General features: G+C 36.0%; 1 protein-coding gene and 1 long non-coding RNA gene across 10 annotated transcripts in view; both read left to right on the top strand.

Moving 5' to 3' along the window:
- LOC125225106 overlaps positions 1-27753 on the top strand; it is a 350675-nt gene that overhangs the window by 240463 nt on the left and 82459 nt on the right. The gene's annotated exons all lie outside the window — the stretch shown is intronic.
- LOC125225099 (potassium voltage-gated channel subfamily KQT member 4) overlaps positions 1-27753 on the top strand; it is a 102314-nt gene that overhangs the window by 6590 nt on the left and 67971 nt on the right. For 6 of the 9 annotated variants that reach the window (XM_048128648.1, XM_048128651.1, XM_048128650.1 and 3 more), the window contains exons 1-4: positions 296-744; positions 2614-2748; positions 6148-6230; positions 22207-22382. In XM_048128648.1, coding sequence (XP_047984605.1) covers positions 548-744; positions 2614-2748; positions 6148-6230; positions 22207-22382 — 591 coding nt within the window. In that variant the 5' untranslated portion in view covers positions 296-547. Of the gene's footprint in view, positions 1-295; positions 745-2613; positions 2749-6147; positions 6231-22206; positions 22383-27753 lie in introns of those variants that run through there. The other 3 variants (XM_048128655.1, XM_048128649.1, XM_048128653.1) reach the window with 3 other exon arrangements.

The following is a 27753-nucleotide window of genomic DNA, read 5'->3' as shown; positions in this document are numbered from 1 at the left end:
TAGCGTGACGTAAAGTTAAATCGCTCACGAAGCGGGCCAGGTGATGCCTTTTCAACACGAGGGGAGCGTGGCGTAGCAGCCAAAACACTCGCTCCATTTATTCTTACCTTTTTGTATGTACATCTGGTAATTTTTATCAGTATTACGTAGTAGTATCTAGATATTTATTGGTTCTACAAAATTTACTGATATGATTTAAATGTATATTTTATTTATCAGACATAAAACACTACATCCTTATCGTGTGATAAACGCTTTAATTATGAGCTCTATTCGCATAGTCTCATTGAAACAAGGCAAGCGTATAAATAGTCGCTCCGATGGTTTATACTACGTGTTATTGACAGCGTCTCGGCACAAGAGCAGGGTACCGCGCTCCGCACGAGGCCTATTCGAGAGCTTTTTAGAAAATCAACAACTCTTTAAGACGTACGAGTACAATACGAATAACATAAAGCTTGAAAAACAAAGTGCGGATTAGGCGAAAGAATAAATGGAATAAGGATGAGGGCAGATAAGCAGTGAGGGTATAATAGAAGTGGCAGTGATGTGCGGTGTTGTTCGCAGTGAGAGTAAGCCTGGCGGCGGCGACCGGCTGGCGACGCCGCGGATGTCGCTGCTGGGCAAGCCGCTCAGCTACCGCGCCACGCGTCGCGACGCGCGTTACCGCCGCCTACAATCCAAGTTCTACAATTTCCTTGAACGGCCGAGGGGTGTTAAGGCCGTCCTGTATCATATGATTGTGTAAGTCGTCCACTTTGAACATTAACCCGATTTCTTATGCTTGTAAACAAGACTCTACGTTTTATTTTATCTCGTCCTTTTCATGAATGCTATCCTAGTTTCTCGATGTCTCTATTTGCACATATAACTTTGTCCTTGTATTTACATCGATTCCCGGTGCCGAGAGATTTGTGTTACGAAGATTAAGATGGAAAATAGAGGAACAAAACAAACGAACATTTATATTTATTTTGTTATTATTAGGAATTATTAACATGCTCGACCAACGACGTTATATTATATCTACAAAAGCGTGTTTAAAGTTAAACTAGCGAGATATTTAAAGTAATTCGTAAACACTTCCGTTTACAACCGACAGCGTATCGAAATACCTACCGCACTTTATTTTTATGGCATATGAAATGAGACGTTTAAGTGATACGCTCGAACCGTGCTTGTGTTTCTAGTCGCAAATCATTTACAAATATGAGATTTACGAGCTAGTAAAAGTACGAAATTATAACTACAACGATTACTATACTGGTTCTATTTGCCTCGCTCAATTGCCTAGTACTAGTTCAACCGAATACTAACTTAATATTCTTGGATAAGTTCCAAGTTGTGTATACTAATATTACATTTACATATTAGTTTAAGTGCACATTAAGAATAACTTTAGTATGATATTATTAAAACTACGAGTATTTCGGTGTTCATAAACTTTCAATGTGAAAAGTCTGCCTATAACTAGAATAGTGAACTCAGATTATTTTGAATGCTACTAATGTGTTTAGTTAGACGGTGATTATTGACAGCTGTTCCATTATTTTAAGGTAACGTCCTAATGTCCCCAGGATGCATAGCCAACATGCCAATCGATTGACCATTACGCTCCGTAGCAAACGACCCAATGTCTCGGGAAGGAATATGGAAGAGCGGTGTCTAATTTGAAATATTTGAATGATTAATCTACGCCAAGGAACTTAAATAATTGGCATGTTGGATAGGCAGCTCCAATAACTGAAACCACGGTAATTAGTGATTACATTTTGGAATATTATGAATTCACATTCAGACTGCCAATTAATGGGGCGGTTTCGGCGCGGCGTCGAACACTAGTGGTCAGCGGATAACTGTTGGACGCTATTCAAACACTTACGAACTTAATGTAAATATTTTATACATTTCACTTTTCTCGTAGGTATATTAAATGAAGCCTAGCATCATCTAACTTGGATGAAAGGCTTCTCATTCTATTTTGAAGCATTGATTTAGTCCTTATGGTATGCAACAATGTGGTACCTTTACTTAAGAATGTCACAATTTACTATTTTACAACTGTGCCCTGTTTAACCACGGAGACAATTGTAGTTCGACAGTGACATTTAAGTCGTTCATTGCCTGTCCAACAAGTAAATATTGACGCTGAATACCAATGTTACTTATCGATCCAGAAATAGTCACAGAGTTGTCAGTTTCTAGCGTCATTGCCGTTGTTGTGTCTCCCTAGTCCCAGATGCAATTATAACACAACAAAAATTCAAAATAGATTTTGGAATATCCACAAACATTTGTACCTGAGGAGATTAAGATAGGTTCTTTATTTATATACACTGAATATGTGAACAATGGCGTTCAGTTACATTAGTGCGTTTTCACATTATCCGATCCGATATCGGATGTAGGACCGATACCACATACATTTAAGCCGCCATCTTTAATTTTTCCGTCCCAAATCCAATATTGGATCGGATAATGTGAAAACGCACTAACGCGTACAAAAATATCTGAACACGACTTTAATACTTATCACAAAACTAAAAGCATGTTCAAATATTTTTGTTCCTGTAACTGAACACAGGGGAGTATTAATTGTTGGTATTTTGTTAGGTTCCTGATGGTGTTCATGTGCCTGTCGCTATCCGTTTTCTCCACCATCGAGGAGTACGAGGCTCGCGCCGGAATAGTGCTCTTCTACATGGAAACTGTCGTCGTCATTTGGTTCGCTATCGAGTTTGTGTTAAGGTAAGCCGTTCCATAATGCCATGCTGATTTTGTTACACTTTAGGTAAGCATGCCCGTAATAAGGAGAAGTAATACTATGTAGGTCAAGATTTATTATGAATTATTGATAGAACGGTAGTGTATTATTAATGGTGTTCTATTTTGATTTAATGTAAGCAGATAGTGTTATTAGTGTTATGCTAGTGTCATATATAAAAATGTAAGAGCGGGAAGCATCTACCTATCGGCACTAAGTACTTTGAATTGAAATAAAGAGATTAGGTATTTAAGGTATCTTAAGTACCTACTTATTAAAACTTTCACGATTTTTACTTATTGTTTTTACCCGCCGCCCCAAATCTCAAGGAAGGTGGTTCTCAATTCGTCTGTATGTTTTTTTTTAATGTTTGTTCCACGATATCTCCGTCATTACTGGGTACGTATAGCCGAATGGCACAAACGCTCACGAAACGAAACGCTCGTAGATATATCTATCTCTATCGCTCGTGCATATTGGCGCGACAGAGCCAGACTAACTTTCGCGGCGTTTCGTTTTCGTTTCGCGTCGCAGAAATGCCATTCGGCTACGACACCAGGGTGGCTAGCCGAATGGCACAATCGCTCACGAAACGCTCACGAAACGAAGCGCTAGTAGATAGGGCCTGGCCCCGTAGCCGAATGGCATTTCTCCGACGCCAAACGAAAGCGATACGCCGCTGGCTCTGTCGCGCCAATACGCAAGCGCGATAGAGATAGATATCTACTAGCGCTTCGTTTCGTGAGCGTTTCGTGAGCGATTGTGCCATTCGGCTAGCCACCCTGGCCGAATGGCATTTCTCCGACGCCAAACGAAAGCGATACGCCGCTGGCTCTGTCGCGCCAATACGCAAGCGCGATAGAGATAGATATTTACTAGCGTTTCGTTTCGTGAGCGTTTCGTGAGCGTTTGTGCCATTCGGCTACGCACCCTGGACCGATTTTGAAATTTTATTTTTTGATTGAATGTATATACATACAGATTGGTCCCATTTTTATCAGAACCCAGTTATGATGATGGGATCCTGGAGAATTCGAGGGAACAAATCTGAAAGGCATACATAAATGGTGATTTTTGTGTTTTTATAAGAACAGCATGCATTTACGTACGGAACAGTGACATTTGGTGCAGTGGAACCGCTGATGATGGTCTGAACGGAACTCAGCTCAAATCTGAACGGCACACTTATAGTGACTTTGGTATTTTTATAAGAACAGCATGCATTTACGTTCAGAACATTTATTTGTTAGGAGATTTGTTCTCTTTGTTATGTTTGTTAAGCATATTATTGAGTTTTCAAGTCAAATTTTGTAAAGCTCTATTTCTTATAATCGGATATCGGATTCATGAGGAATAGAGGAAACTCCCCAAACCTTAACGGTATAGGTACGTATATTCATTTGTGTTTCCATCAAATAATCAATGATTTACATTAAAATCAGTTTTAAAAATACCTACATATTTCTACATAATCCAACATTCGCAAGTACCTTTCACCAGAACTCCAAAAGCGGCGGTTTTTTTTTTTAATTATCAGTAGAACATTGAAGGTATAATTTTGGTCATTTCAAGCAGTAAAGTCCAGTAGCAGTGAATAAAGTACTTTCGTATGTTATCGTATCTATCTTATAAAAGCAAAAGCTTGAGTAAAATAAAGCAACTTAGTACAGTGAATAAAAAGTTGAGGGTAAAACTAGAACTACTAAACGAATATCTACATTTTTGGTAATCCCTTGTATCGTGTAGTTAGGTCAGGGAGTGGTGTAGCAGGCCCTTTTCATTAAACAAATTACCGGCTTCCGACACTTACTTTAAATTACATTATTAATTATTTCTATTACTTATATAACTATTTACTTTTATTTACAAAAACGTTTTGCTAACCATAGTTTACTCGTAGTAACTATCTTATCCAAACTTATGTTTTGGGTAATGATTGCAACTTGTGTGCTTTTTAGCTAGGCTAGGTATGGATTATTTGATGGCATGCTCCTTTTTGAATGAGAAAATTGGTTGTTTTGCCGTGTGAGGCTTATTTGTACCATTAATACGCGAATGTAGCATTTGCCATTTGGAAACGATCCATTATCAATGTGCATCGAATATTTTTTTATTGTACGTACGAAATAAAACATCAGAAAATGTAGTTATTTTTAAACCCAATTTTTATTTAATAAGTTGGTAAAAAATAAATAAAGCAAATGAGTTGACCGTGACGTCACTGAATTCGATTTCATATTATTAAATCGTTAAAATTCGTTTTGACAGTCTCCTAAAAATAAGCTGATTTGACTAGAAGAATAGCCTATAACTTTAGTCCCGTATGTCCCGTAGTCTTTACCGTCTACTTTATTTTACAAATAGGTCAATCTAAAAGTCAAACGTCCATAATAGCAATTGAAAATAATTCTTTTAAAAGTATATTAAGCCAAAGAAAAGACTAAAATGATTCCCTTTTTACAATCTTAGTTCTGAGTGAAAAATAAATGGTTCATCTTAATGCGAAGCGGGCGCGGGCTTTGGGATGAACACCGAGCGATCCATCCACTACGAGTGACGAATTACTCGACGCGCTCGCCACTCAGCTTATCTCTCTCTGTGTTCGTTGCCTGCCATAGATTACATACCGTCAACTGCGCATTCTAATTATTATTAAACGTTTATAAGTATTGTTTATAGTTATATATAAGGTATAGGAGGACAATCCCGACTGCAGGGATTTCAATTAATCCAAGTATTTTTATTCTCCGTAGTGAAGATTGTTAAAAAACATAAACTAATAATGTTGCAGTTCATACTAATCAATCGCATTCCAATGCATCATATACCGTCTTAAACTCCAGTAATATTTATGATATAAGTATATATATATATATATATATGGCATTGATATATGCATTGTTAATTATTTTATGTACATATGGCATCGTTTACTGTAAGTTATTTACTTCCTATAAAATGACGTAATTACCTATTCGTGTTAAAAGTTGTGACTAATATGAGCATCTATACGATGTAAATGTTGGCATGGAGTAGCTCCGCTCGTTGTACTGAAGGCTGAAGGCCTACCGCGAACCACGTTTAACGCGTTGCCTCCCTCTAACACTGACGTACAAGTATTTACTACAGACAGGCATCACGTCGAGCGTGGTTCGCAGTAGGCCCTCTGAAGTGCCGAATTCGACTTGTAACGAGCTCACATTGAGCAATCACGTCAGTTGCCAGCTTTAGCCATGAGTCGTGTTACAAGCCAAATCTGACGGATTTGTGATCTGTGTATTGTTACCAAAATTGTTACTCGCAGTAGAGGTATTAGCGAATAATGCCCACCCACTTTCATTTTGTTCAGAGTTGGTAAAATTTAACGTTCCATTTTTGTTTAGGTTATGGTCGTCAGGATGTCGGTCCCGGTACCAGGGTTCAATGGGACGCCTCAAGTTCTTGAGGCGGCCTTTCTGCATAATAGGTGAGTGTGAATCTCATTAATCTAATTTCTATACTATAGTGTGTAGTGTAAAAGTAGCTAAGATATTATATATGTATTTTTAGCTAGGTAACTATTTGCTTTTCTTCGGTCATAGGAAAAGCTTTAAAGGATTGTTAAAAAATTTATTTGGACGTTCATATTTACGAAACAGTTCAATTACTATAATAGTGCTAATGAAGGCACCACGTGTCGGAAGCACTGGTGTCCTAGCAGTAAGAGCGTGCAACTTTCGATCCGGAGGTTGCGGGTTCGAACCCCGGCTCGTACCAATGAGTTTTTCGAAACGTATGTGCAAAATGTAATTTGATATTTTGTAAGTCGCTTTTCGGTGAAGGAAAACATCGTGAAGAAACCGGACTAATTCCAATACTTAAAGCCTAGTTACCCTTCGGGTTGCAAGGTCAGAAGGCAGTCGCTTTCTCAAAACTAGTGCCTACGTCAAATCTTGGGATTAGTTGTTAAAGCTTACCCCAGGCTCCTATGAAGATTATATATTTTTAGTCTTCCGAAATGCTCCAAAAAAAAAAGCATTCTCACTAGATAAAACGTGAAGAACTAATTTTAACTGACATTTTTCAATCAAATAAAAAACTGGTTAGACTTTACGAGACCTAAAATTATAAATTATAAATATAATAAGCTGAAATTCTATAACATCACTATCTTAATAATATTTTTGAAATACGACTTTATCACTTTCAATTTCAAAGGTTAATCGGAATTATACATTTACATTACATTTGTTTATCGGTTGCATAATAACTTGATATTATGATTTGATGACACCTGATCAGATCCAAATCATTATATTTTAATTGCAATTTATTTAAAAAGCCCAATATTGGCAGTATTCTCCAATAATGAAATGGTATTGTCTAACGTAGCAGATGTCATTACTTTGCTTGCGGCATCAAAGGAAACAGCATTTTTAGAGAAACATTTTTCCTCAATTTAATTTTCTGTACTGAAAAGGCATTCGCAGAAGTCGAATTCATAGAGATGTTTAGGATCTATACTCAACTTTCCACAAACAGGAAAATAACAAACTCGTGGAGAAATTGGGCCGGCATGCAAACAAATATCATAAAGCAGAGTTCATAAAAATATTGTAGTACCTAAATAGGTATATAGACATCCTCAACATTTCCAAGTAAAAGTCACGTCCCGTCTATAAACCGTGGCAAAGTGACCCTATTTCAGGTGCGAGCAATCTGCCGCGACCTTCACATTTTCGGGCGGTCTCCCCTGGCGCTAGTTCGTGCGGCCGCGGCGCTCTCGGGGGACCCGGCCGCGCGGGCCAGCCTTGGTGCCGGCAAACATTACCGCACGACACTCTCCAACTCCACACGACGACCAACGTGCAAACAACTTCATTCCAATTATTTAAACACCCCCTACGATTATTTAAATTTCTACACAGAAAATTACATTGTTTATTCTGGACTAGCTAGAGGAAACCACGTTACCAATGGATGAGGGGCTTTACCTTATTAAGTTACGTAAGGTTCGCGCACTTCGGACCTCTATAAATTCGTAACTGCAATGCAAAGTTCGTGGCCCAATGGATTCCTGTACCTACTACCGATGCCGAGGTCCTGGGTTGTAATCTTCGCAGGGGCGTCATTGAATATTTTATTCGCTCCTATAAGGAACGGAATATCGGATAATAATGGCTGAGCGGGATTTTAATATAGTACATTATGTACAGCACACTCACTTGTCACGTAGGTAAGAGCAATGCCAGCTCATAAGTATTAGCGATGTTAGTAATGATAATTACGCAGTGAACGTAGTACTGATTGTACCGATACCGATTGAATGTGCTGATTTCGGAAAAATAATTTTGCAGTTAATTTAAATAACAATGATTTGCTGATTTACGCAAACGACTGCTAATGAATCATATTATTATCGGTTTTAATAAATGCCAGCATGGCGGTAACACACTGTATAATTAATGGATATGTCCTAGTAGGTATATAATGCATTGGGTCAAATTGTTCATAATACATATATTAGCAAAAATGCATGGTAACTTTATGAACCCCTCAGCCCTACGGGGTATACCTATTACCTACGAGTATATTACCTAATTAGAGCAGTACCCTAATAGTTTAAAAGACTTATTCAATACATTTTTGTAATCTTGATGTATGTATAACCGATAATTCCTTCCCTTCTTGATATTGGTCAAAAAATGTATACCTAAACTAGACTATCATTTACAACTTTTTACTTAAAAAGCTGTTTGAACTTGGCAAGTATGTACCTACATTAAACATTAACATCAGAATGAAAAAATTGGTAACAATAGTACATTACATCAGAGGCCGGGAAAATGAGGATTTCCGGCCAAGTGGGTATATACGATAGGGATACGAGGCCGGGAATCCGTTTTCACGCCGAGGCATGTATAATGCTTTTCTCAAACATACAATGAAATAAAAAAAAATGCTCTAAAGGACAATATTTTATAAAAAAAAAAGTTACTTTGCAGGCCTAGGCCTGAAAAATAATATGAAATCCCTTTACAGTCCTCTCGAGTTGTTGCGCCCAAAAAGCGATACTTCCCAGCCCATTTTAAGGAACGTAAAGACAATATTTCATTGCATGTTTGAGAAAAAAATATTCAAGTCGTATTCTCTCATGTAGATAATTTAATAGTAAAACAAAGTCAGAGAATGTTCACGGCGGTGGCGCTTTTGTTTTTATACTTGATTGGTAAAACGCAAAGTTCAAAGGGCTTGAAATATGTGAAGCGTTATTAATAGTAATAGCGCACGTAATTGTGTTTGCGTGTATACTTGACCTAATAAACGATATCAAATATCACGTTTTCCACTAGATGTATAGATACCTATATCAAAAGCGTCTGTTTGAACGGGTAGATTGTAGTGAGAATGACACTTGGTGTTAATAACCTCTCCTACACCGCGACGAGCGTAATTTGCAAATCAATATTTGAGTTAATGTCGAGATATAATTTAACGAGCACAATAGGTATTATTTAGGTCTACAGGTATGCATGATGACGATCCGTCATAAATGCCGGTGGTAACAATCGGACAGGGGTGTCGAATCAATAACGGAAATCGTTTAATGAGATTTTCTTGATAAGGCTGTGGACACACCATCGGTTGTTACGACGTGCATTTGTGGGCACTTTATTCTCTTATTGGTTCTATACCCATAACTCATCGAATCGAAATAGTTCGTTGTTGGCGTGATGAACAAGGCCATCCATCTTATTCTCTATTATTATCAGTTCTTACTTACTTTTGTCTGACCCGAGAATGAAACAGTTGGCTGCCTACAGCCTACAGCCCACTTGGGAAATAAAACCTGGCCAAACATAATGATTAAGTTGGTCCACGTTATCCTTGTTGGGACAGGTATTTAATTTGAAGCGTGTAACATCCTTCATATATATATTTACTGTACTAGACCCAGAGCCCAGGCCCGCCAGACCTTCCTCAAATTCTCAAGGATGAAACTTTGGGACAATGTAGAGTTCATATCGGCGGTTAATGTGTGCATATTTTCGAGTTCGGCCCATCGGCCAATTTTTTGCTATCAAGTGATGAAGGTGAAAAAAAAAAGTGCTTACTTTCCTTAAATTCTCAAGGCTGATTTTTATATATGTGTTAGAGCACGTTGTTAGAAATTGGTTATCATCAATGCCAGACCGTTTCCGCCGGCCATAACTTTTACCAGACGCGACAAAGTTGGCAAAAAACGACTCTAACTTACCTCATTTTCTCAAGCCTGATTTTGATATATGATACGCAGGGACCTATAACTAGACCGTTTGTAAGCAGCCAGACCAATCAGATGGACCCAACCATCCGCCAGACCGACTTAAAGTTTCGATATGAGCATTAGTAGAATTGAAATATTCCGGGTCTATAAAAGCTAAAAACTTGAATTTTCTACATTAAGCTACGTGTATACGTAATAAGCGACTTTCAAAAATTTTACTTCTAAGGAAATAAAAAAATGAAAGTTTATATGTGGTGCAAGATTAATTTTAAGCTATGAATTTTATTTAAACTGCGTAAGTACCTACATGTGTATTTTATTATAAATATAACTTTTACCAGACGCGACAAAGTTGGCAAAAAACGACTCTAACTTACCTCATTTTCTCAAGCCTGATTTTGATATATGATACGCAGGGACCTGTAACTAGACCATTTGTAAGCAGCCAGACCAATCGGATGGACCCAACCATCCGCCAGACTGACTTAAAGTTTCGATATGAGCATTAGTAGAATTGAAATATTCCGGGTCTATAAAAGCTAAAAACTTGAATTTTCTACATTAAGCTACGTGTATATTGTATACTTGACGTAATAAGCGACTTTCAAAAATTTTACTTCTAAAGAAATAAAAAAATGAAAGTTTATATGTGGTGCAAGATTAATTTTAAGCTATGAATTTTATTTACACTGCGTAAGTACATGTGTATTTTATTATAAATATAACTTTTACCAGACGCGACAAAGTTGGCAAAAAACGACTCTAACTTACCTCATTTTCTCAAGCCTGATTTTGATATACTACTGCTTACAAACGGTCTGGTTACAGGTCCCTGCGTATCATATACCAAAATCAGGCTTGAGAAAATGAGCTAAGTTAGAGTCGGTTTTTGCCAACTTTGTCGCGTCTGGTAAAAGTTATATTTATTATAAAATACACATGTACTTACGCAGTGTAAATAAAATTCATAGCTTAAAATTAATTTTGCACCACATATAAACTATCATTTTTTTATTTCCTGGAAGTAAAATTTTTGAAAGTCGCTTATTACGTCAAGTATACAATATACACGTAGCTTAATGTAGAAAATTCAAGTTTTTAGCTTTTATAGACCCGGAATATTTCAATTCTACTAATGCTCATATCGAAACTTTAAGTCGGTCTGGCGGATGGTTGGGTCCATCCGATTGGTCTGGCTGCTTACAAACGGCCTAGTTACAGGTCACTGCGTATCATATATCAAAATCAGGCTTGAGAAAATGAGGTAAGTTAGAGTCGTTTTTTGCCAACTTTGTCGCGTCTGGTAAAAGTTATATTTATAATAAAATACACATGTACTTACGCAGTGTAAATAAAATTCATAGCTTAAAATTAATCTTGCACCACATATAAACTTTCATTTTTTTTATTTCCTTAGAAGTAAAATTTTTGAAAGTCGCTTATTACGTCAAGTATACAATATACACGTAGCTTAATGTAGAAAATTCAAGTTTTTAGCTTTTATAGACCCGGAATATTTCAATTCTACTAATGCTCATATCGAAACTTTAAGTCGGTCTGGCGGATGGTTGGGTCCATCCGATTGGTCTGGCTGCTTACAAACGGTCTAGTTATAGGTCCCTGCGTATCATATATCAAAATCAGGCTTGAGAAAATGAGGTAAGTTAGAGTCGTTTTTTGCCAACTTTGTCGCGTCTGGTAAAAGTTATGGCCGGCGAAAACGGTCTGGCATTGATGATAATCAATTTCTAACAACGTGCTCTAACACATATATAAAAATCAGCCTTGAGAATTTAAGGAAAGTAAGCACTTTTTTTTTTCACCTTCATCACTTGATAGCAAAAAATTGGCCGATGGGCCGAACTAGAAAATATGCACACATTAAACGCCGATGTGAACTCTACATTGTCCCAAAGTTTCATCCTTGAGAATTTGAGGAAGGTCTGGCGGGCCTGGGCTCTTGATCGGACGCTATCTACATAATTATATAACTACAGCTATGCCATACTAACAGCAACTACACTGTACAGATGCAATATCCTCGCAGACAAAAAATTATACTGTAGGTACTGAAATTAGTGATTCACATCCTGTACCTACTCTGACTGACAAACAGTTTAGGACTTCTGGCTACACAATACTCAACAATTCTAAAAGTAAGGGTTGAGTAGTTGAGTACCCGTACCTAGTTAACTAAAAAGAAATGCTATCAAAAACTTAAATGTGAAATTAGACCCAAGTTCAATATGATGATAATGGTGATACCAAAATAAGGTGTGCGTGTGGATTGAGTGAGCACCTTCCGAAAATAAAAAAAAATATGCTGATCATTTAGTAAAAGTTCTATAACAATTGTAAAACGAATCTCTGAATTTGTAAAAAGATAAATCAAAAGATACGTACAGTCATTAACATGTGCTCACTCAGTTCTCACAAACTACCGACGAAAACAGTGAATGTATTCATTTAACATATAATATTTATATACTAACATTTAGTAAAAAATAAGCCAACGTACCTCTATAAATTTTAGATCACCTAGTGACGTATTTAATTTTTTACAAATAGTTTCTTATGCTCACTCAATCCTCACACTTTTGAAAAGCCGAATTTTGATGAAAAACATAAGATTTAATTTAGACCGCTATTATATGTGTATAGTTTAGTAAAAGTGAAATGGGAATTTGTAAAATACAAAACGAACCACTAACGTGTCAGGTTTTTTTATAATACATTTTTGTAAGTGCTCACTCAGTCCACACGTTTTGAGAAAGTTAACAATGTAAATATCTTAAGATTTGTAGCACCCCAGACACTCGAAAGTATTTTTTTTTATATTAAAGGAAAAAATGGAAAAATTTACGCTTCCGGCGGGACTTGAACCCGCACCATTTTTGCAATCCGTGCAATGCTCTTACCAATTGAGCTACGGAAGCCACGCCGGACTTCGCAAATCTTTCCATGCCTTCACTACTCGAAAGTACTTCAACATTTAGTAAAAATTTTTACTAAATATCCACCATCTAATATTTTATATTCGTTGTCTGGTTTTAAAGATATTCAGACATAACTTTTCTCATACAAATGTATCATGTAGGGTGACCACACTATGTCGGCTCCTGATTTTCCCCGCCTTCCCATTGTCATATTGAGATTGGGGAGTTTCGTTCAATTTTGATAATAGTTTATATTAAACTAATACCATATTTCTCCATCTGCAAACTGTTTTTAGGTTATGTTCTTGGCCTAGTGATGATGTGTATTGTGTCATTTTTATCGGGTGTCCCTCTACATTCCTAACAACGTTTGTTCTATTATCACTTGGCCTAACCGTTTTGGCCTAATGGGCATGTAACCTAATAATCAATAAGCATAACATCGTACTTGGCATAGTGTAATGGATGGCGTAATCTTTATTTGTCGTATTTATTATTACTATATTATTTAAAAGGCCTTATTTTATTTGCGATAAAATTTATAATCATAAAAACTTTTGATCTATACTATTATTCTATAACTCTTTTCGCCTCATATGTATTAGCCTAATATATAATGCGCGTAATCATGATTGGCCACATATTAATTGTGGTCAGGCTCTATAATGTAAAACGAATCTCTGAATTTGTAAAAAGATAAATCAAAAGATACGTACAGTCATTAACATGTGCTCACTCAGTTCTCACAAACTACCGACGAAAACAGTGAATGTATTCATTTAACATATAATATTTATATACTAACATTTAGTAAAAAATAAGCCAACGTACCTCTATAAATTTTAGATCACCTAGTGACGTATTTAATTTTTTACAAATAGTTTCTTATGCTCACTCAATCCTCACACTTTTGAAAAGCCGAATTTTGATGAAAAACATAAGATTTAGACCGCTATTATATGTGTATAGTTTAGTAAAAGTGAAATGGGAATTTGTAAAATACAAAACGAACCACTAACGTGTCAGGTTTTTTTATAATACATTTTTGTAAGTGCTCACTCAGTCCACACGTTTTGAGAAAGTTAACAATGTAAATATCTTAAGATTTGTAGCACCCCAGACACTCGAAAGTATTTTTTTTTATATTAAAGGAAAAAATGGAAAAATTTACGCTTCCGGCGGGACTTGAACCCGCACCATTTTTGCAATCCGTGCAATGCTCTTACCAATTGAGCTACGGAAGCCACGCCGGACTTCGCAAATCTTTCCATGCCTTCACTACTCGAAAGTACTTCAACATTTAGTAAAAATTTTTACTAAATATCCACCATCTAATATTTTATATTCGTTGTCTGGTTTTAAAGATATTCAGACATAACTTTTCTCATACAAATGTATCATGTAGGGTGACCACACTATGTCGGCTCCTGATTTCTGGTTTCTTACTAGTGAAGTATTATATTCGTTGTTTCTTACCAATTATCATTCATGTCCTTTTTAATGCATAAATGTCGGTATGTTTACTATCCTGACGTCGATAAAAATGGATGTATATCTATATTCCTAAAGTTTTTTCTTCTATTTTTGTTTCGCCTAAAACTCTTTGGTATAATGATAAGTTCGCCTAACGATGATATGCCCTAATTGTGGTTGCCCTATTAAGTTTTGGATGAAATTTTTATGTCCTAAAATGTTGTGCTCTAATGTTAATTGGCATACTCATTAGTTATACTAATACAGTTTTTCATAATAATTCATTGTCATAATCCTTTTTCTCCCTAATGCATTGTATGGCCTACTAACTATTACTCCTATAGCGATTTCAGCTAATATTATGTGTCCTAATATTTTTGTTGCTACTATAATTTAACCCACTTTTCTTGCAACAAGTTGTTTCTTTAATGGTCACAATTCTAACCTAATCTAACCCACTGTTCTGACAACAAGTCGTTTCTTTAATGGTCACAGTTCTAACTTAACCCAATTTTGTGCCAACCAGTCGATTTTGTGGTTGTCGCAGTTCTAACCTAACCTAATCCACTTTTGTTAGTTTTGTTGCAACAATTTGTTTCTTTAATGGTCACAGTTCTAACCTAACCTAACCCAATTTTCTACCAACAAGTCGTTTTTGTGGCTATCGCAGTTCTAACCTAACCTAACCCACTTTTGTTGCAACAAGTTGTTTCTTTAATGGTCACAGTTCCAACAAGTAGTATACTGGTTAGGCAACAATTCAGCACACAAATTTAGATTAGTTAGTTATGCCACACATTATAGAGCCTGACCACAATTAATATGTGGCCAATCATGATTACGCGCATTATATATTAGGCTAATACATATGAGGCGAAAAGAGTTATAGAATAATAGTATAGATCAAAAGTTTTTATGATTATAAATTTTATCGCAAATAAAATAAGGCCTTTTAAATAATATAGTAATAATAAATACGACAAATAAAGATTACGCCATCCATTACACTATGCCAAGTACGATGTTATGCTTATTGATTATTAGGTTACATGCCCATTAGGCCAAAACGGTTAGGCCAAGTGATAATAGAACAAACGTTGTTAGGAATGTAGAGGGACACCCGATAAAAATGACACAATACACATCATCACTAGGCCAAGAACATAACCTAAAAACAGTTTGCAGATGGAGAAATATGGTATTAGTTTAATATAAACTATTATCAAAATTGAACGAAACTCCCCAATCTCAATATGACAATGGGAAGGCGGGGAAAATCAGGAGCCGACATAGTGTGGTCACCCTACATGATACATTTGTATGAGAAAAGTTATGTCTGAATATCTTTAAAACCAGACAACTAATATAAAATATTAGATGGTGGATATTTAGTAAAAATTTTTACTAAATGTTGAAGTACTTTCGAGTGTCGGGGGTGCTACAAATCTTAAGATATTTACATTTTACATGCGTAGGGCGCCTCGTAAGACTCTGTGTGGTACCGCGGAGCCGATTACTTCTGGTCTGCGAGTTGCTACACCGAGTAAAGCGCTCTACGTGTCGCGCTTGCATTACTCCGCAGGGGCTGATGAGGTGGTGGAGTACGTTCGCCGGAAGACTGGCTATACGCTGAGGGTGCAACAGCTGCAGTCGCGCCACTACGTGCACTTCACTTCATTTGTTGTGCGCGTGCCGCGCACGCTGCAGGACACCATCGCGTGCGCAGACTTCTGGCCGAAGGGTGTGGTATTTCGGCGGTTCCGGGGCAACCTGCCGAATCCTACACCGAGTCAGACGACGCAACGGAGCCACGCTGTTACGTCGTCGCCCAAACCTAATGTTTAATTTGTATTCTTTTTTGTAATATTTATCGTTTATGTCTTGTTTTGTATTTTGTAGTTTCACAGTGCCTTAGTGTAAACTGTAATGCTGTGTTACTTTTTTGATTAAATAAATAAATAAATAAATAAATTTTTAACTTTCTCAAAACGTGTGGACTGAGTGAGCACTTACAAAAATTTATTATAAAAAAACCTGACACGTTAGTGATTCGTTTTGTATTTTACAAATTCCCATTTCACTTTTACTAAACTATACACATATAATAGCGGTCTAAATCTTATGTTTTTCATCAAAATTCGGCTTTTCAAAAGTGTGAGGATTGAGTGAGCATAAGAAACTATTTGTAAAAAATTAAATACGTCACTAGGTGATCTAAAATTTATAGAGGTACGTTGGCATATTTTTTACTAAATGTTAGTATATAAATATTATATGTTAAATGAATACATTCACTGTTTTCGTTGGTAGTTTGTGAGAACTGAGTGAGCACATGTTAATGACTGTATCTTTTGATTTATCTTTTTACAAATTCAGAGATTCGTTTTACAATTGTTTTAGAACTTTTATTAAATGATCAGCATATTTTTTTTAATTTTCGGAAGGTGCTCACTCAATTCACACGCACACCAAAATAGGATCAATCCAAAATAACGTTATCTTATCATGTAGTTAAAATGTACTGTTTAATTTACTCTTCGGATGAAGGCAGCCATTAGAATAGAACATGTGAGAATTATCTATATACCCAAAAGCAAAGCAACTTTTACTAACTAACAATACTAACTTTTGAATAAGTAAACGTAGCTTTTACTGTTGTTTGGGATACATAGGCAATCAATGTTAAAATAATTATCGGATAGTGTCCGTGGCCGCCGCGGTGATTCACAGCGACCCAGACTTTTTTTTTCTGAGCGCTGATTCGCATTCAGAATACTAAGCTCTCAATAAAGTGGTAATAATGATTTATTTCAATTAGCATGTTTAAAAGCCAACTTTGTACCTTATAATTTCCCACTGCCGCCCTGTTTCGACCCTCGTCAAAGGGTTGTTATAAGTTGAGTCTGAGTCGAACTTACAGTATTAGATAATTTAGGTATGTCAACATTACTTATTGCTGTCAACGCATATACTACGTAATTTTTTCTTCCAAGTATAAGTTTGGATTGACTTGATTTTTGTCAATGTATATAATATATAAAATGTCGATTTTTGTCGATAGGCCACTGTTAGGCCATATCCAGAATAGTAAGCTGTGTATCTTACAACTAATATATAAAAACAGATGAAAGTCTGAAACTTAAGCAAAATTTTCACCAAACTGGTAGGTATGGTATTGTGAGTAGGTATGTTGGTTTTAAGAAACTTTCGAATTTTCAAATTGCAACTTCACGTTCATGTTGTTGCCTCTAAGAAACATTTTCGCTACATATCGGGAAACCCATGTCATCGGCTGCTACGTAGCACTACGGCTATATCTCAGCGGTGCCCTTAAAAATTGAATTATGTACTTAAAAGTAAATTAAGGTTGTATAAGAAGTATGAGAACTAACTTAAAAAGCTAAATTGACTTTTTGAATTAAATTCGGATATTATGTAACAACTGAAAAATAATACTAACAAAATCTCCTAATAAAGCCCCAAAATCGAAGTCATATTTCAGACAAATTAGTTTTATAAAACTTGCATCAATCTCATAAATAGCTTCACTCGTATTTCCTCTACTACCGTTCCCTCACGCAACCAGAACTGTTATCACTCGTTGATATATTGCTACTGATCAATCTTTTTCGATTCGAAACGTATCTCGTCAGCCAATCGATTTGAAAAATCGCGGAGACTTGTTATAAGAACCGCAGGTAACGTCCGAAATATACTCTGAAAAGAAAACAGACAGCCCTGACAATCAATTTTACGGACCAAACATTGCGTCGCGTAGAACAGGTAAAACTCGCAAGTTCATAAAACTGCCATTACCTATATCTACAGAGTAGTTCATTGCCTATCTACACGTATCTTGTGCTGTCTCAAACCGGGAAGATTCTGTTGCTTTATTGATTACATGCGTTAAATTCACGTCACAATATTTAGTCTTCAGTATGCAGAGTCTCACAGTAATCCGCTTACGAGTTCCACCTTGAATACCTTTAGAATATACAACATTGACGCAAAACATACGATAGTCACTAATAGATAGATACCGGAGTACACAGAGCATCTTGGCATTCGTTTGAAGTTAGACGGCACAAACAAAAGGCATGAACGGAAACGGGGGAATGGGTTTTGACCTTTTGTTTCACAAATAGCAATACGCCACTAAACACTTTGTTTAATCAAAAACAGCGCCGGTGGCACATTGACCTATTTTAATTAAGTACGTAAATTTACATCGTGTCAAAATATCATAATTTAATGCACATAGGTATGTACATTAAATGTAAATAGTTCTTAGACCATTCATTGCCACTTTGAAGTGAGCTCTAAACAAACCCTTGAATGCTTTACAAATCACACAAGTAGTGTAACTATTACGTGTATAACAATAACAACTGTGTTAATAAAAATACACTTTAAAGAAGTGGATACAGACGTCGAGTCCTGCTTTTGTGAAAAAGGGTCTTGACAGTTGGATGGACGGTGACAAATTTATCCTTAAAGGGCTCTGTTTTTTCGTACCAACAACGAGCGTGGCCCTAAACAAGAAAATGCTAATTTTAATAACAATAACGGAATAATAATATCTACGCAGCTCCCCTCTCCTTTGAATTCAGGACCATTAAATCTGGTGAAAACGCCCTTCCATGATAAAATATTGGTGTAATATTATTTTATCTTGGTTAATTAATACTTTTACGATTATGATTGAAAGATACTGCATGATGTGTAATTAATCCAGTGATCGTTTTGGTACTTTCGAGTAAAATGGAGTAAAATCTAAGCAAGCACTGAAATGCTATTTGCGTGATATAAACAACTTAATATTGTAGTTTAGGTACTCATGTACAGTCGAGTTCATAAATATATGTACATTTTTTCACCTTATTGTACACATATTTATGAACTCGGCTGTACTCAGATCGATCGCAATCTGCTTTCCCCCTATAGATTCAGTTTCACTAATTTCCCAACTACGTTACGATTTTCCTATGCATTTTCTTGATATTTAACTTATGATTGCTCCCATTACCCTTTCTAAAATGTTGTCCAAAACATACAAAAAACTGTACACCATTGGTTTTGACCAAAAAATGACAGGTCAACCAGGTTAGCGCATGATTATGCAATGACTGTCATGCAATTTCGGTATCCGTTTTTATAGGTACTTTCAGATAGAAGCAGCGATTGAGAATGGTTGCTTGTTATTTAGCTCCAGAAAAAAATAAAAAAGATATTGAGTCAAAGTGTGGTTTAAATGTATGGATGCCCTTCACCAATAGGCCGTCTCTCTTACATGGTGGAGGCGCGGGGTGTCAGACATGTTTTGTAAGCAACATAATAAATACATGTAAGGCTGATTGCTGAAATGTGCAAAAAAACAGATGTAAATGTGCTTCATTTACTACATCTATTTTTCAGTGTAGCAATGTTGGTGGTTGGTGGTATGTACACTGGGGCCTAGACGTAGAGGCTAGTGTTCATGTAGTAATTTACCACAACGGCTACTACATATATATAAGCTTGCAACTGACATATTCGCTGAAGTCTGCCTAACGTTGAGTAAGATACGATACGATAACATATCAAATACTTAAATATGTCAGTGTCACGTCAGTGCCAAGTTCGTGGAGAGGGTAGGGTCTCTACCCTACCCTTACATTCCATGTTGTGGGTGTAAGTTTCTTGTTCATAGTCGCGTAAGCAAATATTAATATTTATTAAATGTTTACAATAGTATTTATCATAGTATGGCTCAAATGAGCAGTTCCCGAATACTTTGTACATAGCCACGTCAGCAAATTTTAATTGATCCTATTTTGTTACCAACATTTAGTAATATAAGTCGACTTTCGTAAGATATATACAGGATAATTGTTATAATTAAGAAAATATAGATACTAGAGAACCTTAATGACGAAATAAAACTTACTAAAATATCAATTCATTAAAAAAATCTTGGTAACCAAATAGGAATAATAAAAACAAATTTAAATTTTTCTACAAACTTTTCGAGAACTGCTTAAATTTACTTCTACGACTTATAGGTACTTTTTATTAGGTAAAACGAAGACATGGGTTCCGTAGTCAACTAGGAACCCGTATAGTTTCGCCAATTCTGTCCGTCCGTCCGCGGATAATATCAGTGACCGTTAGCAATAGGTATATCAATCACGACGACAAAGTGGTAAAATAAAAAGTGGAAGAAAATGTTTTATTAGGGTACCCCCCCCCCCACACGTAAATTGGGGAGAGATTTTTATTTCGAAAATGAAAATGAAAATGAAATATTTATTTTTCAAGTAGGCATATTACAATGCGCATATGAACGTCAAATAAAGCTACGCCGGCTCTAACCCTACGCCTTAGCCTCGAGAAGATTTCAGTCCCCCCTCAGTTGGGAGGGGGGTATCCACTATGGGACCGGCAAGAAACTCGGCGGGCAACTTCTTTTCAAAACATTACATCTTATAACTAACATGCATTAAATAACAAGATACAATTTAACATGCAAAAGTATTCATCAAAGAATATGAACAGACTAGGTACTCTATGGAAATTAATTTCAATAAATTATATTATTGCTTAATAATACGTCGTTCTTCTTCAGAGAAAACATATCAAATTGTCACAGAAGAAAAAGATAATATGAATCTCAATATCATTAAATATGTAATTTACCTACACAACATAAAATATAAAATATTTGATGTGCTTTCTTATCTGAACTGTGTCCTCTATACATAATACAATTATTTAAATTGCTATTCGTTTTTTGTAGTTTCTGGTTCGGGCCATGCATGTTTGTCTGTCAAATAGTCCTCGACTCTGTAATAAGCCTTTAACATCAATGATTTTTTTAAGTAGTTCTTAAGAGCTGGGAGGGGTAATCTCAAAGCAGTGTCAGGTAACTTATTATAAAAATGAATGCATTGCCCAACAAATGACTTCTGTACTTTACGGACACGAAACTTCTTTATGGCATTTCCGTTTTCATAGCGTGTAATATTGATATATTTTTGGATATATTTAAAAATGAATAGGGGTTTACTACAATCATTTTCTGATATTGTTAATATTTTCGGTCCCCCCCCTCAAACTTTTAAACCATAAGTTTAAAAAATATGAAAAAAATCACAAAAGTAGAACTTTATAAAGACTTTCTAGGAAAATTATTTTGAACTTGATAGGTTGAACAGTTTTTGAAAGAATACGGGAAACTACGGATCCTTACACAGCGTGGACCGACACGCTCTTAAGTCGGTTTTTTACTTCCTCTCTACTCTATAGTCTCTCTCAGATGCTCATTTCAATATACACCATGTTTTTTTTGTTTTCCGTTAAATTCGACATGTCGTTGGGTTATTATATTTCATCGTTTTCATACATAATAAATGAATTAATTAGTGTGAGAGACCCTTAAGAATAATATTCAAGTTAGTGTCAAGTGATTGACGGCACATGTCAAAACAAATAACATTGGGAAGTGGTAAGGGCTGTCACACACGTGCTCAGTAATTAGTTTTATATTTTTAATAACTCGATAACCGTAAGAGTTAAGACGCTAGTTTCTTAGAGAAATTAATAAACAGGGTGTATACAGTCAACCAATTGGAACCCTAGGCCACTGTAGAACTATGTCATAGTGACGTTAAAATCAGATTGTAAGAAATCTCTTACTGCTTTTCATTTTGACATGGTTGTAGAGTGGCCTAGGGTTCCAATTGGTTGAATGTACGATGTGATGTGACCCATTGCCTGTTTTCGGCTAAACACCAGTTGGTTGATGACAGATGTGACGACGATCCTGGCGTCGCTGGTGGTGCTGGGCATGGGCTCGTCGGGGCAGGTGTTCGCGGCGTCGGCGCTGCGGGGGCTGCGCTTCTTCCAGATCCTGCGCATGGTGCGCATGGACCGGCGCGGCGGCACCTGGAAGCTGCTCGGCTCCGTCGTCTACGCCCATCGACAGGTTTATTCATTTACTTCAACTTTATTGCACAGTAAAAAATATATACAGTTACAAAAGGCGGACTTAATGCTACATGACATTCTCTACCAGTCCACCTTTAGGCCAAATAGAGAAGACCAAAAAAGGTGCGAGATATAGGTACAAAGAACACTAAGGACTTAATTTTATTGAACTAGGTTTCTTTCATCTTCTATTCCTACGGATGGAATCGGATGTAATCGTAAAATGGCCACCGACTTGTTTTATTCCCGTATTATCACACTAAAATCCCAAGGCCCCTTTGAAACTTCACGCACTTTCATAAACGCAAGTTTCCTGCCTGATGGTGATGACTCATTCATCAACGCAGGGCCGAAACTAAAAATGCTAGAAAGTTGAAATTGCCATTTTTAAATGTAACTTAGAATGCAATATTTAAACATTTAGTATAGGTACACCTAAGTCTACTTTTTCCTTGGTTTATAATATCTGGCTTTTGAATGTAAGTTTAAAGGACTAAGGTGCCCTAATGATATGCCGATTTACGGTACGCCGACAACCATTCTCCCAAATAACTTAACGACGTAAATGTAAAACGTTATTTGACTAACCGTTGCTTACTTATACAAAATATTACTCTGCCTAATGAAATTTATAATTGCCGAAAATAAAAGTTCTGAGAATTTACATAGAAATGAACTGAACTGTACATATGCGAACCAAGAGTCTGCTCAACGTTAACCGCACAAAAGTGACATCGACAATTCGATCACTTTACGAAACGATATTCGGCAAATCGTTGTCTGCGAATCAATGATCGGCTAAAATTTGTCGCACAATCATTACTTATTTTTAAAATTTCACAGTGCGACGCGACGAAAAGAAAGGGCTTTAATACTCAGTAGTTGGACACATATTATAACTAAATAAAAAAGGAAATTACCTACATAAAATTGAAGTTAAAAAATTTCGTTATTGATATCGAATACATGTACCTATTTACCTAATTTGTATATAAATAAATCAGCCATATTCTTGTGCAAATAAGATTAGAAAACCTTGGTATTTATATAAGTATTGATAAAAAATAAAACCGAATTTAAAGACATGTTCTATTTAGTTTATTTTATTCTATTTTAAAATAGTTTTACTTTTGTCCTTGGTTCATAACCTTTAAATTGTCATATTTATAAACAAACTGTATAAATTATCACTTTTTAGTAAATAACCTATTAGACAGCATCGTTTCTCAAAAAGAAAATTAACGGTATTAACAGGAAAATAAGTCAATTTGTTCCTAATTAGGAAAATAATTAAACGCAACACAAATACAAAATTACAAAATGGCTGTCGCGTTTCATTTTGAGTTTGATTTCATTAACGTGTTTGCAGCGACGGAGTAAATTTCGGGGATATTAAATTTCTATTACAACGAAACCGTTAGTAATTAAGTACTAACGGTTGTCGCATCAGTAGCCCATCTAGACGACACAGACACACACCTAATAATATGGCGGATTTAATAATATAGTCTCTGAATAAATTACTTAATAATTACATATATCCGTGATTTTTAAATTCAATTTTTGTATGGGACTACCTACATACTAACATTAAGTACCCTTACTTTTTTTTATTTGCCGTTTTTTTTCTAGTGACGGAAACGGCTTGACAGACTATATTTATTTTAATGCTAATGTATATTTTTGTCTTTACAAATCAACATAGGCTAAAAGCATCACAATAATAACAAAATCCTTCTAAATTAAAAGTTCTCTTAATTATTACTCAGTTTCCAACTTCCACTATTACAACCTTCGTGAGGTTTGGGGACATTTGGGATCTTTCACCCAAATCGCTCCCCTGCGGTTGGGTGCTCATAACGCTATAAACCATACTAACAGGCCATTCTAACTTACACTAATGTCATTAGGATCTCTGAAGGATGTCATTCGGATATCATACATTTTTTTCGCTCGTGCTTGCCCGTAGCATAACCTTGCGGCGGCGGGCGACAGGCACAGTGCCTGAATGACATCTTTCGAATATCATTTTATTTTCGGGTGTACGTATGAATCGGCCTGTATGAGTAAACTAGCTCGGTATGTTGTGGTGGTCACGCACATCTTGCACAGACCTTTATCATGAATTGGAAAAATTAGAATTTAGCTGGCGCACATTTCAACGCTATGAACAATATCATAAACATAATATAATTAAGTGTAACTTTTTCTTATTTCCCATAGCATCTATTATTCTCATACGTACATTACCTTAGTGTTATGCAACTTGTCGGTATTATAGACGTAAATATTTTTATATACTTTCATTAATAACTGTTAGAAGTAGTTTTTAGGTTTCATTAGTGAAATAGGAAATCTTATCTAGTCTAATATACGCCTGTTTGACCGTCACCTACTTATTTTAGTATAAGTTGGAACGTCATCCTAATTGCGTACCACTTTCTTTGATTATCACATAATAATTATGTCTAGAATAATCAGTGACGTGGAAATCAAAGTAATTTTATATGAAGAACCGAATCGGGCGGGATTAGGCTATCAATTTCCCCGATATCGCAGAGCTTTGGGAGGCGCAGCGTATCAGTGTCAACAATTCATTACCTTATCACCCGATAAAACGGAATTAGACGAACCAGAATCAAGGGATAGCAGTATTATCTGCTAATATTTGAGATTTGCAAACAAACTTTCACGCTTTTTTTCACCTAGTAAAGTTTCACAGTTTTTAATTTTTTTATACAAATCTATCGCCTATTAATAGGTAATTAGGGACATTTTGTACTTAAATTGTGGCGTAGGCGGGAGGCTGGCAACCTGTCACTGCAACAATGTCACAATTTGGATTTCTTTCAACCCCTTTTTGCCAAGAGTGGCACTGAAACTTAGTAGTTCATGTGCTCTGCCTACTCCTTCATGGGATACAGGCGTGATTATATGTATATGTATGTATGTACTTAAGTACAGTTAGGCAAATCAAACAAGTACCCACCCGAAGTTAATTATCTAGGCATTAGTTGAATTTTTTGTCACCTGCAGAATTCTCACTTCGTAGTCCAGACCAGAGGCTTATTTTTGGTCAACAAACCAGCCTCGGCTACCACTTTCAATAACTACTATTTATTATTTTACCTGACAATCCGGTACTCTTTTTAAGTAAAGAAGTAGGAATAAGGCACTAGTTAGAAAAAACTCAAATTAGTGTAATTTTTCGTATGGTTTAGGCACTTTCGGTTGAGCTCCAAATAATAAGTGGTTTACAAATACTCTTTATTGCACACCTCAATGCAGGAAACAACATAGTAAGTATAAACAACAACTTAAGAGGTAAAACAAGAGGCGGTCTTATCGCTAAAGAGCGATCTCTTCCAGACAACCTAGGTAGCGGAGAATAATAAATTTAACCTTGTAAGTAGGTGGTAGGTGGTTTATTTAACCCTTAATTTGGCAAAGTCCGGTGGGACGGACAGGTGATAAAAAAAATTATTTCGCTTTTTAGGTAGAATTTTATTTAATTTAACATATGGAAAGAGACTCTTTTATGATACATGCTTTGTATAAAAATACTATTTGACCACTGTCAACACTCGTTTGACAGTTACTCGTCAAGATGGCACCGCATCAGAAGTCAACTGTTTTTAGCAAAATATTTATGCGTTTTTCTTTTGGTTTTTGTAAGAACAGGGTATTTCTGTTGTATAAATAATAAAATATATTACATAATAGTTGCAAGTGGTTATGTTTTCAATTTATTTCTCAATTTCTAATACTCATAATCATCATCTAAACAAGTTGTCCGCCGCACCGGACAGTGCCAAATATATACTAAATACGATTTGTCCGCCGTGGCGGACTATGCCAATGTTGCGGTGACACGTGTTGTAACAAATTATTATATTGTTTTGTTTATTATTTTGATTTTCTTGTTTTGGTGGCCTGCTTTTATGCTTAGATTTTTTATTTAATCCAACAGCGTGTGGTGCTGGACCAAGCAGTTAAAATTTTGGCACTTTTAGGTATACGTAGTGCGCGGATATTGTGAATGTTACATGTCGCGCGAGGGGCAATAAACATTAAAGAAAACCGGGTAGATCAAAATTTATAATTTGTTTGTCTGCCCCGAACATTGATATAATTAACTTCGGGTAGTTTTGTGTTGTTTACATCTTCGACGACATTTTGCTGGGACATCACTGTCACATCAGTCTGTCGTGATCACGGCCTGTGCAACCTGGCCAAAAAGTCGGAAAAAAGTTAAAATAATGATATTTGACTATATGTGTCAGTTTGATTTTCATACAAAATTATTATATTTGTTAAGTTTTAAAATAAATATATGTTAAGAAATACTTGTTTATTTTAAATGACCGTATGTTTGGCAGTGTCCGCCTCAGCGGACATATTAATTTATCCCAATATTTGGCAGAGTCCGCTGTGGCGGACATATTTTTTTCCAAAACTAATAAATCTAGATTTTTTTAAATATTTTTCGGACGCTTTAAAAACACCTGTTATTCAATATATTAAGAAAAATCGGAAAATTTATGTCACCAGAGTCTCTGCCAAATTAAGGGTTAATGCTCTTTCATATTTTTTGTTAATTTTGCCTAGATGCCTATTGCTCTTTCGCCAAAGAGCAATGGGGGCTTCAGGTGACAATATGCTACGGAGACTGCTTATCAACAGGCGGTTAGCGTGCTTATTTGCTTACCAACGTAGCATAAAACATGTAAGTATCGTAGTAAGGAAGAACAACTTGAATAATATTTTATATGAATTATTAGATGGGTACCTAACTTCCATTTTCGCTTGGTTAATAACCTTCTATTATTAGATTGTACCGAACTAGCGCAAGTTGAGTTGTTATACTATACATAGTGTAATATACTAGCGGCGCTTTATGAGAAGATGCTTTGTAGCGTCGTATCTATTCTAACAAGAGATGTGAAGAAATTACGGTTGTGAGCTTGAAAGTGATGCGGGAGGGACGCACGCAACACGCAACCCGCGCCTCTCAAAACAATCGTTTGCACATCAAAGAACCGTTACGACTAAATTTGCATACGACTCAATTAACGTCAAGGGTCATTTGCAAAAGTTTATACGGTACAAATACCTAAGCGTGAATGTTTACACCCGACATTTTAGACTCCATGCTTTAGTAACCATGCTAACCTTCAACATTGATTGGTAAACCTGATTACTTAAAGGGCTTCATTAACGGCTATACGGATTAACGCCGATGAGTTTGCTCGTTATTTCTGTTCCTGATAACGAAACGCAGATGTGTTTAATTTATAATAAAGTCAGGATTGGAGATTAATTAATACACACATAAAATAACCCAACCACAAAATTTAAATTTTGGAAAA

The sequence above is a fragment of the Leguminivora glycinivorella genome, chromosome 4, assembly GCF_023078275.1.
Source record: "Leguminivora glycinivorella isolate SPB_JAAS2020 chromosome 4, LegGlyc_1.1, whole genome shotgun sequence".
Lineage (NCBI taxonomy): Eukaryota > Metazoa > Arthropoda > Insecta > Lepidoptera > Tortricidae > Leguminivora > Leguminivora glycinivorella.
Note: the sequence above shows the minus strand (reverse complement) of the source record. Positions and strands in the feature narration are given on the sequence as shown.